At 30.4% G+C, this 15,821-nt stretch overlaps 1 protein-coding gene across 8 annotated transcripts in view; it reads left to right on the top strand.

Annotated features, from left to right (window-relative positions):
- Nucleotides 1-15,821, top strand: part of LOC115887898 (CLIP-associating protein 1-B) — a 96,543-nt gene that overhangs the window by 58,828 nt on the left and 21,894 nt on the right. For 6 of the 8 annotated variants that reach the window (XM_030907425.1, XM_030907426.1, XM_030907422.1 and 3 more), the window contains 4 exons: nucleotides 3,025-3,153; nucleotides 6,506-6,523; nucleotides 10,575-10,661; nucleotides 14,854-14,970. In XM_030907425.1, the coding sequence (XP_030763285.1) occupies nucleotides 3,025-3,153; nucleotides 6,506-6,523; nucleotides 10,575-10,661; nucleotides 14,854-14,970 (351 nt within the window). The remainder of the gene's footprint in view (nucleotides 1-3,024; nucleotides 3,154-6,505; nucleotides 6,524-10,574; nucleotides 10,662-14,853; nucleotides 14,971-15,821) is intronic. The other 2 variants (XM_030907424.1, XM_030907423.1) reach the window with 1 other exon arrangement.

Below are 15,821 nucleotides of genomic sequence, written 5' to 3'. Positions count from 1 at the left end.
ATATATGACAGTGACAGTTGCCTGTCATTTTAAATGACAGGTAAATTCGGAATAAATAAAGGAGCCGAGTATTATATGTAAAGGTGGAAAAAATTAGTAACCAACCAATCTCAACGGGAATATGTAGATAATGATCTCCTAACCTAACCTCTCAAAAGTCCCATTCGGTCGCAGTGGGGGAAGTTTGAAAAAAACAGCCTCCATCTTGGATTTTTTCGTTTTTTTTAAGTATCTCCGTTTGCATAACTTTCTTCGAAAAAACTAAAGACATATTTTTTGTAGAGAATTAGATTTAGAATATTTTACCTTCAATAATTTTTTTTCTAAAATAAATAGTAATAGAGATAGAGCAATTTTTTACTATACGTTTTATAAATTTTCCAGTTTTTTTAAACCAATCAGCTATAATTTTTGCGTTAACAGTATACCGGGTGCGTCTCAAAAGTGGCTCACCCCCTATAACTTTTTTATTATTTCAGATAAAACAACGAGATTTGGTACGTTAGTATATGACATAAATTAGGATTGATTGACATATTCGATTTTTTTTCGGTCACTTCCGGTTTCACCGGAAATGACTACAACTTTTGATTTTTAAATGGCACCCTTGTTATTTTTTTTTACTTTATTCGATAGAATATGACGCTCTGAATAGAATGACGTATCATATGTCAATTATTTGAAATTGTAACATGAGGTTCATAACGAAAATTAGACTCGAAATACCAAGTGTGTGGTATCAAATTATTCGTAAAAAATGCTGAAAAAAAATGAAAAAATCCAAGATGGCGGCGGTTTTTTCAAACTTCCCCCACTGGGACCGAATGGGACTTTTGAGGGGTTAAAAACATTTTGATGCCTCTATTTTTATGGCAATCGACTAATTTTTTGGACAAGCACAAATATTTATAAAAAAATACTTTTTATCATAAAACTGATAGATTTTTTCTTGTTTAGTGTTGTTAATTTATAGTATTTTTTAATTTTGATTTTTTAGTTAAATTTAAGGTCGAGTTCAGAAATTTTCTCATATGAAAAAGGAGTATTTAATGTATTTCTTTTTTTCAATTTTTGTGTAATTTGAGATATACTCAGAATTGATTAACATATAGAATGCAGTAGATTGATAAAATTGCTGATGTATACCGTGTAGTGGAATGAAGGCAACATCACAGTCATCGATCTTCATTTTGAAACCAACTTTTTCCATGTATGTCCGTGTATTTTTATATTGTTTGACAAAAGCTTCAAAACGCTACTAGGCAAGCAGAACGCTACTAGGCAAGCTTTTGGACTTATTACACCAGCTCACCTAATAAATCGTTATAACACTGTGCGTAAAAGACGTTTATTTATTCAACAAGGAAGTGCTCAGTTTGAACATCTTTGATGATTTTTTTTTAGAAAACTGTAACGTTTTTAGTTCGTTACATGTCTTTTTTATATATAATATATGATGTCTGGCCTATCATCACCGGATTCCCTCTCGTTCAGGCCGGATAGTTTATTTGACGCGCAATTTTTACGTTCCCTAGTCGCCAACCCTGTTATCGTTCGACACAACCCTGTTATCGTTCGACACAACCCTGTTACTATTCTGTGGAGGCGCGCGCTGTCAACGTCGCTTCTGTCAACTCTCTCCGTGCTTAACCTCACTTTGTTTTGACGCTCTGTTGTATCCCAGCTTTTAGAAATAGCGATTATTTAAATCTTGCTGTATAATTTGAATCAGCTGCTATTTCGAGGCTACAGGGTAGAGTTACGGATGTCCCAACTTGTATTTGTATTTTGCTGGCACGTTGGCGTCCCTTTTCTTTTGTCCTCCAGAATGTCACATGGAAGAAAGGACATGTTGTTTATTATTTATTGAGCCCTCGGAAGTATTTCGAGGGTCCAAGGTACGGACTATTTCCAAGGTAACGGACTGTGTCGAAGGTACGGACTGTGTCCAAGGTACGGACTATTTCCAAGGTACGGGTAGTGCCTTATGTACAGACATTATCTTATGTACAGATGTCCTGTGGACGAGTGTCCCCAGTAAGAACGATTTTTTTTACATCTTGTTTATTGTATTAATTTCATTTGTAATTACTAATACTAATATAGTCTATTATACTAATACTAATATAGTCTATATTATTAATTTACCTTTTCAAAAGTCTTTAATTATGCAGGTAAATAATAATACAGAATATTAAACTGTGATAAAAATAATTAGGCAAATAGGTCAATACAAAATCAGGGCCCGCTTCGATATAAAGATAAAAAACCTAATATTTCTCTCATTCTTAGAAATAGATACCCATAACTTTATATCGTTGGAAAGGGTTAAACGCCAGCATTTTTTTAACTTCTTAGCCAACTATGATTTCCATTTAGAAAAGTATATTTTTTATTATTTCTGACAAAAAGAACAAGCATAGAAAAAAACTGACTACGCCACTGGATTGTGCTTAAAAAAGTGTCTTAAAAACGTTTTTACAGAATTTTATTATTCCGCAAAATAAAAAAGTTATGGGCAATTTTCAAAATGGTAAAAAATTCAAAAAGACCCCGTATCTCTGTTGGCAGTGAAAATATCAACAGGCGGTTTACGCCATTAAACATGTCTCAGAAATCGAGCTCATGACATCTATGTCGGTTTTGCTCTATGTAGCCAGGAAATAGGTTTTCTTTGTTAAAATAGAATAATTTCGACCACCCTGTACAGTAAACGAGGCACTATTGTATAGAGGTGTATTTGGTAAGGAAACTTATTTTGATGCCAAAAATACGTAGTAGTTCTATATCTACGGAATATTAGGACAACCTCGTACAACAACTGAGCGGTATGCATAGTAAAATGCTAACTGAAATATTAGTTCTTTACCTTCATTCCATTATACGTATACGTGTATATTACCCTATTGATGACCACAAAAGCTTTATGTTTATAAACAATAGCGGCCACCTAACCTTGTCATACAATCACGTTAATCTTCACCATAGGCGTTAGGGTAATAGCTGGATTATTTCTACTTGTAGATAGTGCGAACAAGAAGGGATTCCGGAGCAATTCGGCCATCGACCTGCAGGCAGCACAAAGGGCTAAGGCGAGGGCACAGTATTCGGCTATGGCGAGGAACAAAATTCATTCGGGCACCGCAAGCCTTCGTAGGTTCAATTCCTTCATTTAATCAGTTGCATCGCCTAGCATAGTAACAGTAATCCATTTCATTGTGCATGGTGTTTGAATAATTAGATAGTTGTTAGGTATATTAGTGTTTAATAAAGGCTATTACATAAATTACTACATATAAATATTGATAACTTTAATTTATTTTCATTTTTTTGAAGAAGTTTTCATAATCTACGTTAATTTTAAAATTTTAGAGTTAATATAATACAAATAAGGTATTAAGGTCTAAATACTGCACGATCGAAAAAAAACAGCGTGATGGACAGCTGAGAAATGACACAATGATAATTTTGTCGAGGTTAATCTATAGACATCTTTAGAAAGGATAGAAAGTTTCCCGATACCCAAATCTATTTCCAAAAAAATATTTTTCACGAATTTAACACTACACCATTTAAAGTAATTTTTACTCATTATAAAAAATTTCAACTTTGTTAAGGCCAACTAGCAGTAAGCGCGATTAAAATGAATGACGTCTAGGGCTTGACCTCGCCAAAATTGTCATCGATTGTCATTCCATAGCGTGTCTTTGACGCCGTTTTTTTTTCGATTGTATGGTACATTTTCTGTATGTTTTATACAAATTTTGTTTACCGTTTTTTTTTATATTTTCAAACTTATGTCAAAAATTACATTTACACAACAGAAGGGGGATAATAAATATTTTTCGACATTGATTCGTTCTTAAAAGTTGCGGAAAAAAGAAAAAATATTTATTTTGTAGATTTTAGTAAGAACGGTTTGTCAGTGGATTCTGCATAAAATTAAGTAGTTATCGGCAAGACTAGTTGAGTTGCAATTTTAGGACATTATTTTTGATAAAATTTGCTTGTCTACAAGTTGTAGAACTATAAATTTATATTTTCTACATTTTAGCAATTAGTAATTAGCGAGACTGGTCTTTGTCTTGCGGTCTTACACAAAAAGTACACCAAGACCGACCAATGTAAGACCAAGACCCAGTCTTGCAATTTTTTTTCATGTTTATCTCACTTTTCATAAATAATAAAAAAAATAACGCAATTTTTATTTATTTGCCCCTCCCCACTATAATTTATTAAGTAAAAAATGATAAAAAAGAAGTTTCTTCAAAACTGTTGCCGGCGAGTGGTATCTGAAACATGCCGCATGTTGCCGTATTAGCTAAAGCGTTCGTGTTTTTTGAACCATATAAATAAATATGTATGAAGTTACTTGTTCAAAATTGTTTTAATTTATTGAAAATAGTGTTTTCTCGAATTTTTTATAGTTTTATTTGCATTAAATTACTTAAAATACTATTTATTTAAAGAAGTTCTATACAGAAAGTGCTGGTAAAAATATAATAAAGAGCATGACCTGTGAGAGTCTTGCAACAAGACCAAGAGTACTTATTAGAGTCCAAGACCAAGACCAAGAAGAGTTTTGGTCTTGCATTTGCATATCACTATTAGCAAAGAATTTACTATTATGCATACTTTTGAGGTCGAATAACATTAAAGAACATAATTGAAGGTTAAAATAGACTTACGTTAAAATACTTTTTATGAGTTTTTCTAAAAATAGACAACCCGTGCACCCGTGCCGAAAAATTTTTAATTTTCAACTGCAAATATGTAATTTTTGACATAAAATTGGACATATTTTTAAAACGGTCCAACTGATTTTATAATTTTTGATTTAATTCAAAAACGGTAATTTGCTCATACCTAAATAATACTACATACTTAGGATTCTTCTTATCAAAATTCTGATTCTTATTATCAAAAAAATCAGCATACCCAACATATCAGAAAAAAATAATTTGTCCTGTCATTTATTTGTTTATAATTAAGGTAGTTTCATTTATAGTCTGTGAAACGAATAACTTTGAATTTGACAGTTCCCGCGGGCTTTTCTAGTGTTAACTTTATTAGGTTAGCAACTTGCAGCCATGCTGACGCAATGCCGTCTCTAATAGAACAGCCTCGGAACGAGATTTACGACGTCACGCTAGTTACGTACTACAGATTAATATGTTGTAGACTACATGGAAAACATAATTATTCCTCGTATTTTTGGTTTGTATTTTAAAAATGATATAGTTTACATGAAATATACATAATATACAGTTATGTACAGTTAATATAAATAAGTTAATATAAAAAAAAAAAATATATATATATATATATAAACTTTAATAAATAAAAACGCTGACTAAGTTTTCATTTGGGTTTTCATTATTTTTTTTTGGTTTAAAAAAAACGTTTCGGCTAACATTATAGCCTTAATCAGTGCTGTGTCATATGATTTTTTTTTATTTTAAACCAACAAAAATAATGAAAAACCAAATGACAACTTAATCAGCGTTTTTCCCGAACCGAAATCCCAAGAAAATCAAAAATTTTAGAATAATTTTACATATAAAATGACAGCGATCTTTATTTCATAGCCATCTCTGACACCTTTTTTTCTATGATATTGTATTATTTGCAAATATTATTTTTCGAACATTAATACTTGCACAATATACATATAAATTTTGTGAATGCAAATAATAATACATCACTATTAGTAGATATTGAATGTTTTTTTTGTTAAATTAAATCGATTTTCAAATCAAAATTTAAAATATATTTTACATTTTACCCATTATCTTATGTACCTATTCGTTATTTTTATATTGTAAAACATTTGCTGCATTTGTATGGTTCATAGTTTATTTGCCAAAGTATTTATTACTATAAATAGGTATATAATATATTGTATTTATTAACTGTATATTATGTATATTTCATGTAAACTATATCATTTTTAAAATACAAACCAAAAACACGAGGAATAATTATGTTTTCCATGTATTCTACAACATATTTATTAATCCGTAGTATCTAACTAACGTGACGTCATAAATCTCAAACCGTGGCTGTTCTATTAGAGACGGCATTGGTCTGATATTTAGAAATGCCAAAAGCTGATGACATTTGACTTTTGACAATTATGCCATTTCGTGTTGATTTTTGCAAGAAGAGGCAGAACTGTGACTTGTTTTATAATTTTCCTTTTCTATTTCACGAAAGTAAAAAGAGTTACCTATCTGATTCGTTCAGTCACTCAATTTAAAGAATATCAGTAACTTTATTGACAGAGGTATTTTATATTTGCCATGTTGGTAAAAAATAACGGTCAAAATTCAAAGTTATTCATTTTATAGACTATACTATGCCATATTGATGTATGTTTTCGTTAGAATTTGCGGTTTTGCATATTTTGGTCGCGTATCATTCATTAATATATCATCATGCATTCTAATGTTCCTTTTCTAGTAAGATTAACCTACCTTGCTTTTTTTCATGTCCATTCTCGCAGAGGGGGAGGTTCATTCAGGTATTTACTAGAGAGAACCATAGAATAATATACTCAGAGCATAGAGTAATAAAAGTATAGAGATGGCAAGTCGCGTTTGTTTATGCGCTAACATTATAGACTTGATGCAAATTTGTGAAGTTTAAAATACATAAAAGAGTGGGGCTGTTAAAAGCCAAAATAAATTTAAATTTAATTAGCCTTCTTAAATGTTAATGATGGTATGTCTAAGCTACATATTTAGAGGAAGTTGACTTTTGTCTACGTATAACTGAAACATTTGGTAAAAATATGCTATCTCTTTATTACTTTTTCTCTGTGATGCTGACGCATTATATTATTCTATGGTACAGAACTAAATTTCTGTGCAACTATTATTCAACGTTACGTCGTATATTGTCGTACTTTTTCTTTGATTAAAATAGATTAGAGATATTACGGAATTTCGTAAATCACTGCAAATTAGCCCCCCATCACGAGAGATTAGAAGATTTGGCCTGCGAATAAAAACTTTACAGGCCAAATCTGCAGACCTGATCTGTCTGAGTACGTGACAGGCCAAGATCCGATCTTCTGGTGTATGGGGGGCTATTATCTATAGGAGTCATGTCACTTTTGTGATTATGTCAAAATTAAAAACTGACTGCGCTGCTGTCAAACGAAATTCAAATTTAGCAACTTAAAATGTTTCTTACTAAAACTGATATGTCGTAACTATGACATAATGTTGAACGATCGTTGTACGTCTATAGCAGTTATTTTTAATAAATTGCGTGTTATATTTTATTATTTTTAATAATAAAATACTACATGTTCTGCATATCGTCAGTTAAAATGTTTTTAATTTCATTCATATACCGGGTGCGTCTCAAAAGTGGCTCACCCCTATAACTTTTTTATTTTTTCAGATAAAAAAACGAGATTTGGTATGTTAGTATATGACATAAATTAGGATTGATTGACATATTCATTTGCTTTCTGTCACTTCCTGTTTCGTCGGAAATGACTACAACTTTTGATTTTTAAATGGCACCCCCGGTATTTTTTTACTTCATTCGATAGAAAATGACATTCTGAATAGAATGACATATCATATATGTCAACTTTTGACATTTTTGTTTAAATCAAAATTGAATGTTAAATTTCAATCTAGAGTGCCATGGTTGTGTTAAAAACACTAATTTTTAATCAAGGAGCCTTGGAAAAATAGATTTGATCGTCTAATATTATTCGTGTCTTGTCCTGGCTGGTTAAAAGATGGCCAAATCGTATTTTTAATCATATCTCAATTTTTTCAAATGGAACGAGGGTGGCTCATTAGCATATTTGGAAAAAGCAATTTTTTACGAATAATTTGATACCACACACTTGGTATTTCGAGTCAAATTATCGTTATGAGTCGCATGTTATAATATCAAATAAACCATATGCGAAAATGTCAAAGTTGACATGTGATATGTCATTCTATTCAGAGTATCATTTTGTATCGAATAAAGCAACAAAAAACCGAGGGTACCATTTAAAAATCAAAAGTTGTAGTCATTTCCGGCGAAACAAGAAGTGACAGAAAACAATTGAATACGTCAATCAATTCTAATTTATGTCATATATTAACATACCAAATCTCAATTTTTTATCTGAAAAAATAAAAAAGTTATAAGGGGTGAGCCACTTTTGAGACGCACCCGGTATACTTATAATAAGCAAACATCTATTAAAAGTTATTGTTACAAGAATACTTTTTAATGGAGTTACAGAATTTTTTAATAAATTGTTTAATATATCTTTAGATTTAGAACCGCTGACGATATGTATTTAGATAAAAAAACATTTCCAATACTATAAAATTAGTTAAATGTTTTTTCTGTAGATTTTAATATTAGAAAAATAGCATTTAGCAAAGCAATGCTTTTAGTGCATTTGAGTTTATTGCATCAATTAACCCATTTTGTATTATTTCTATACATATAACAATTTTCGTAACACATATAACAATAGTAAATGTTCCATACATTATAACATCCTTAATATAATCTAGAGCAGATTTTTTAATCATTAAGTGAAATTTTAAAATACATATACAAATAATAAAAATACTCAAATGAATAGACAAATACCCAAAAACACAGTATATATTCTAATATGCAATTGTCATATATATATACAGAGTGACTCAGCGTTTTGTAAAAGCTCCATGTCAGATTTCTGGTTTGAGGTTGATACTTCTGTAGTTCATATCTAATAAATTTTTAGTGACGTGATTAAGCTTGACCGGCACAGTGTTGCCCACTTTTACATATTTCCTTAATTAAAATATTTTAAGAAACAAAAATAAATTAATTATAAATATACAGGATTGTTCACCACATACGACACGGAGTATTGTAGCTAAACGATTATATTTTTACAAATTTCAAGTTTTGGGTTCGATGTAGGACTATTAGAGGTACAATTTAAAAATAATTTTACAAGATACAGAGTATCCCAAATAAGTAAAAAATATCAAAGTTGTATTTTTTTAAATGGAACACCCTGTATATTATTACATTTTTAGTTTCTACGATTAAAATAAAGGTAAATTTGATTAAGGTTTATGATACTTAAACCTTACCGATTTTGAAATATTTTCAATTTTGTGAAATTGCAGTAAAAATTTTAAGGCTTCATTTCTCCAAGGGTATCAAAGTTTTTAATACTAAATATTTACTGAAGTTTATTTATTGATCAGTTATTGTGTTGCAATAATAAAAATAATACTACCTTATACAGAGTGTCTAAAAATTTATTTTAAATAATTTCTAGCTTTAAACGCCAATAACTTCTTTAATTTAAATGGAATACCCTGTATATTTTAGGAGAATCAGATGCACAATTTAATTGTCTATCAAATTGTATTATACCATTTTTTACCTATCCCTACAAGTTTTCGTAGAAAATGCATTTTCTTATAATTTAGACCTCATTTATCGATATACCCATGGAATATTGACATTTGAGATTTAACATTAAAACACTTTGATACCCTTGGAGAAATGAAGCCTTAAAATTTTTACTGCAATTTCACAAAATTGAAAATATTTCAAAATCGGTAAGGTTTAAGTATCATAAACCTTAATCAAATTTACCTTTATTTTAATCGTAGAAACTAAAAATGTAATAATATACAGGGTGTTCCATTTAAAAAAATACAACTTAGATATTTTTTACTTATTTGGGACACTCTGTATCATGTAAAATTATTTTTAAATTGTACCTCTAATAGTCCTTCATCGAACCCAAAACTTACAATTTGTAAAGATCTCATCGTTTAGCTACAATACTCCTTGTCGTATGTGGTGAACAACCCTGTATAAACGGTTATTATTTACATCGACAAAACTCACTTCCTTAACAGCACTTAAGGAACATAAAGGGTCACTACTACCGCTTATCCGTTCAAAATATTCCAATAAAGTTGTGATGAGTTTTTACGACTATTAAGCTATCTTGTACACTTCGCACTAAGAGAGGTTCTAAAAAGAACAATGTTCGACTGCAAGGTCTACTAGTAAACACTTTAAAGTTTAAATTATCACAACACTATTTAAACCGAAAACTCGTTATACAAAACTAAAGTGTCAAATCGAATGACAATGTCAGGAAATAAATAAATGCGCGGGGAATATGGCATGATATTTGGTGAATAAAAAATACAACTTTAGTTTGTAAATATATTTGAATCTCCCTGTATATTGACAAAAATATTTTTAAAATGTGCGCATGTTTACCAAAATGTGACACTTTCAAACCAGAAACCTGCTATAGAGCATTTTCAGAACGCTGGCTCAGCCTGTATGGTTGTTCTATATTAGGGTAGGTGATAACTACTTAAAAATATAATCATATTTTATGTCAAAATTAGATAGTTATTATATATGAAACGGTTGTTAAACAAGGTATGGATAATGTTGTAATTTTTAATTTAATTACAATGTTTTTCTTCATTGTAGAACGTTTTTTGAAATTATAGGAAATAAAGAAATAGAAATTATAGTCCTAACCAATTTATCATAATTTTCGGTTATTTTAACAGCAAGACCTAAAAGGTCACCTGAAGTCATCGCCACTGCATCTCCAGAAAGGGTCAGCAGGACGAGAAGTCGCAGTTCACAGTCTCAACGTGAGTTTTTTATTTAGCTTTCAATTGAACACATAAAATATAATTAAATATCAAATAATGATTTAATCAACGTTTATGAAAGCAAAGCTCTAATTAAGTAATACCCTTGTTTATATATTCTTAAAGTTGTTCAACCGACTAGACAAAATGTGCTGCCAACTGGAGGGCAAATCGTGAACCTTTCGGGGCGGAGTCAAAAATATCGATTATTTTCGTTATGTAATAAAATAGCCCCGGGTTTCTGCGAACTTTAATAGTGATCAGCTGATTACGAAATTTAAACAAAACTTTTATTTTATTGTAAATTGTGGATTATTTTTGCCTGTTATTTTAAGAATTCTAAACCGTATTAACAAGGAAATTATTATTTCGATATGTTGGTACATTATTTATAATAATTTATGATAATGCTAATTGCTATTAATTAATATTTAAAAAAAGTTACATACCTATTTTAATTTGATTTAATGCAGGTTTATAAAAGAATCATTTCATTCTTAGATTATTTTATTCTAAATTGAGTGCTTTACGAATTTTACGATATTTTTTTTGAAAACATAAAACTTTTTACATTGTTTATGCCAACTAATTGGTATGGAATTTAGCCAAGAAAGAAAATAATTGGCTATAACTTGTAATTTTTCGAAAAAAACATATTATACCTACCTATATCGCTGAAAAGCTTAAAAAATGGCGCTTTTTATGAAGTCATGGCCTATGGTTTCCATTTAAAAAAAACATAACGTTATATATATGTCAAAAATTACAGGTTTACATATATTATATATATGTCAAAAATGACAGGTTTTAGAAAAAAAAACAGAAAACACAAACTCATTAGGTATGTGATTATCTACAACTTTTATGTGAAAACTTTTTGTCTAAAATACCGTATGATCGAATAAAAACGGCGTCAGCGATGGCTATGAAATGACGATCGATGATGTTTCCCATATAATTTTACATATAAAATGACAGCGATCTTCACTTCATAGCCATCGTTGACGCCGTTTTTATTCGATCATACGGTAGATTATAATGGAATTAGAGACAAGTTATAAAATAGCCAAAATTTGTTTTTTTCTAAATATCTAGTAAGCCTTGAACTTCTCCGAAAAATCCGAAATGCGCATATTTATGACCCCACAAAACTGCAATTATTCTTTCCCCATTAAACTGACTCTCTATCTCCAGTAGTTTCCGAGATACCCATAGAGAACATCGATCGTAGGAAACTCACCCTGTGTAGTATTTAGAAAGTAATAGAAACTAACTATTATTATTATTTGACTAGATTAATTTGATTAATAAGACTCGATTAATTTAATTTAAAATAAATTTGATCAGATTTTTTTTCGTATATTCTACTACCAGAAAACCAAAATTATGTGATAATGCACTTTTCAACGAAGTTGAAGGAAGATAGTGATAGTGATGTGAGATAGTGTACCTATCACAATATTTAATAGAATTACTACAATTAGAAGAAAAACAAAAAGAAAAAATACCCTAATACCTTCACCTACTACTCATCTACAAAATAAACTAATATAATCTCTTATAAAAACACTACACAACTACTTCTTGTATTCTACACTGAAAAAATTATCAAACTTACTAATTAATCAAACAAAAAGAAAAAATAACCAAATTATGCCTTCACCTACTGCTTAACTACAAAATAATAAACTATAAAAACACTACTAAACTATTTGTGGTATTCTACACTAAACATTATAATTAAACTTAATAAAACTAATCTAATTTTACACTACAACCACTACAAAGAAATAAGAACATTTTTTAAAACTAGAAGAAACAGAACTTCGATACGTGCGACCAGTATAATAGATCAAGCGGACAAAGAATATAAAATACTTTAAAAATGTGCATTCAGAAAGAAAAAATATCTCGAAAATTATCTAAATAAACATTTTTTTTCTTATCAGTGAAAAGCATCGGCCTCGTCGGCCTTGCGGAATTTGTCGGGTATTTACAATGGTCGAATTGTATAATTACCAGCTTTTATAGCATATCTAATAGATAAAAAGTATCTGGTCGATTAGTAACCAATTGGCACAGTCCGAAAATTATCGATTTTTATTTTCTCTGTTTTTATTGGTCGCTTCAAAATTCAGAGTAACAAAAAATATTTTTCTGTAGTAAAAGACCGTGAAATACGCCCCTCCATCTGGTGCTTTACATCCATAAACGTCTTAGGTTGTGAGCTACTTTAAAAATCCATATACAAGGGTAATACGATATAATGGACTTTTATACAAAATCCAACAATATCACATGGAAATGTATGAATTCACTTTTTGTCTCTTTAACTTGTTTCTTTAATATGTATATCTTCAATGCTATTTTACCCGCTTAAGTTCAGATCAAGGATTTGGGATTACCCAGATCAGTAGATGATAGAGTAATTCAATCATTATACTACCTCGAGAAATAAATGCAATGAAAGTCTAAAATTAATTATTTAATTACAATATGGCATGAAGATAAGGTTTATTTTACATTTGTGATTTCAGATAATAATGAGGTCTTCCTATGCACTATGAGCCTCTATGGCTCTCGTTTTTACGAATGCTAGTATACAGGTAAACTACAAAAAGTCTCTGTCACACGAACACCGCTTATTTGCTTGAGTTTTTTTATTCATTAGGTACACGATTTTTTAGTGGTTATTTTAGACTAATCAACACTCTCTGACGAGAGCTGTCAACGTGCATGAAATTAGAATAAATTGTATGCTAAATCCAACTTATCAGTGATTCTAAATATAAATATATGGTTTTGTAACTATTCGAGAGCTTCAAATAAATTATAATGCTTAGGTACCGGGTATACAATAAATACTTTTTTCTTTGGTTATTGTATTAGACAAATAGTTTACAATGAAACCGCAATTAACGCTAAACAAACTGTAAAACCGGGTATTCAACTCAGCATTTTTTAAATACCTTGCTAGTTCAAATTGGTGTTTAACGTTTCACTTATTAGAGAACTAGATCTATAGGGAAATTAAAACAACTTTGTGTGCACGTCATCAATGACACCACGCGTCGTCTTATGGAGTTTGCTGGTGGTCCTATTATGATGTGTAACCAAAGCTATTTTAATTTCCCTATATTTAGACAGAAGTGTCTAGTCCTAGCAGTCAACTTTTAAGCTTGACCAATCAGGTTGGTTACCGTGGTTATTTGAAGGGTGTTAATTCATTTGTGTTTGTCAAAAACTCTAACGTGATTGGTCGGGCTTAATAGTTGCCTGCTAGGGCTAGACACAAGTTATTTAGACGTTACATAGGTTACTATGAACTTGTCTATAGTCAATAATATAATATAATCAGAAAATATTTATGGTAGTGACAGTTGAAGTCTGCCATTTTGATTCTCAAGCTGAAGATGAACAGATTTGTTGTTCATTTTTAGGATGTCGTCTGTGGAAATAGTCTTTTCTTTTCTCGGACTTTATATTATATTATCATCTACTTCTTAATTTTTTCGCAATATTAACGTCTGTTACCCTTAAAATATAGATTGAATTGTTAGACACCAGGTTCAAAGACGTGTGAGAGGTCTCCTTTACTTCATGAGACAAATGAGAGGTCTCCTTTACTTCACAAATATAGTCTGTCCAACCAGAGAGTACGTGTGACAGTTGACAATTGTCTGTCATTTTTTGCCGTTTTTTAACGCATATTATGTCTTCCGTCGAAATTTTTCCTTGTTGGACAGACTACTTTTAATTTATTTTGATTATATGGCGTATATGATTAACGCACGCAATTAATTGCAACGAACTTATTATTAGGTACCAACGAATCTTAAGAGCCTGTAAGTACAGAAAAAATATCTTGCTTTTTTCAAAAACAAGAGTATAATATGATTTTGTCTTCATGCAATATTGTAAACAAATGCAATTTGCGCTATAGGAAAATCAAAAAAACTTGGCGTACATGTCATCAAAATTGCTGAAGAAAAAACGTCGAAATCTTGTCACTTCTACTTTGTTCCTTGGACTTTTGACAAATGTCCAATAAAATTCGTACTTTTGTTCGTAATATTTGTATATCAAAATTACTAAACAACACCTCGTGATGACGTGTACACTATTTCTATTGATTTCCCTATGTATAATTTTTATATGATCGACATTTTTTTTGTATATTTTATTAATATAGCCACGAGTAGATCGGGATCGCCTAGTTCGCGTCTGGCCTATCTCTACAACAGATCAACGGAACACGATTCTCCAAGACCAAGAAAATTATCCTCGGGTATACCCAGGTCTACTCAAGGTCAGTTAAGCATAATAGTGCCTCAATCTTATTAGAAATAACGTCACAAACGATGCAAACAATATTACTCGAGCTTGAATTTTTTTGTTCTCTATTTTTACATAAATGAAGAAGGAAATTAAAGATAAAGGATTATACTATGTCGGCATTGTAGCACATTTTTAGATAACTTCTTTATTTTTAAGATTTTGATGGTCAAACAAAATATACCTTATGTTTGAACTAAATTTTCTCGAAAATAAAGAAATAATTTAAAATTCCGTTACAATACCGACAAAGATTGAAGTTTTGTGATTACAGTGATTATATAATTTATATGGTTTTGTAAGAAATTGCTCGCTATTTTTTGGCAAATGCTGAAGCTCTGCAAGCTTTAATCGAAGCACTTGTATTTGGAATTTTGGGTGTGACTTAACACTACAGGATCGGGCTAAGCTTTAGGGAGATTTCTGAAATCTAAGGCGTCTAAATACAAAACCCGAAGTCACATCTTTTTGAAAATTAAGTTCTATACACACTATTTAATTTGTTATCCCAATAAAAACAACCTGAATTACATTTTTATGCAAGATATTTTCAAGAAATAATGCAACAGATACATTCAGTGCTTTAGATTTATTATTCTTTTTAATATTTATAATATTTTAAATCATTTTTTGTGTATTCTGTAAAATTTATTTCACTGGAATTTTTTTAAAGTCAACTGAAATGCACCAAGCCTATAGGTTGCATCAAAAGTTTCTTTAGTACTCTGTTGGTTGCATATCCAGTGACGTTATATCTTTGAATAAGAAGACTAAGGAAGGAGCATAATGCTATCCATGTATTCATGCATGGTGGGCGGAAAAAGC

The sequence above is a fragment of the Sitophilus oryzae genome, unplaced genomic scaffold (genome assembly GCF_002938485.1).
Source record: "Sitophilus oryzae breed Bouriz unplaced genomic scaffold, Soryzae_2.0 scaffold_682_pilon_pilon, whole genome shotgun sequence".
Classification (NCBI taxonomy): Eukaryota; Metazoa; Arthropoda; class Insecta; order Coleoptera; family Curculionidae; genus Sitophilus; species Sitophilus oryzae.
The sequence above is the reverse complement of the archived record's forward strand: the minus strand, read 5'-3'. Positions and strand labels throughout refer to the sequence as shown.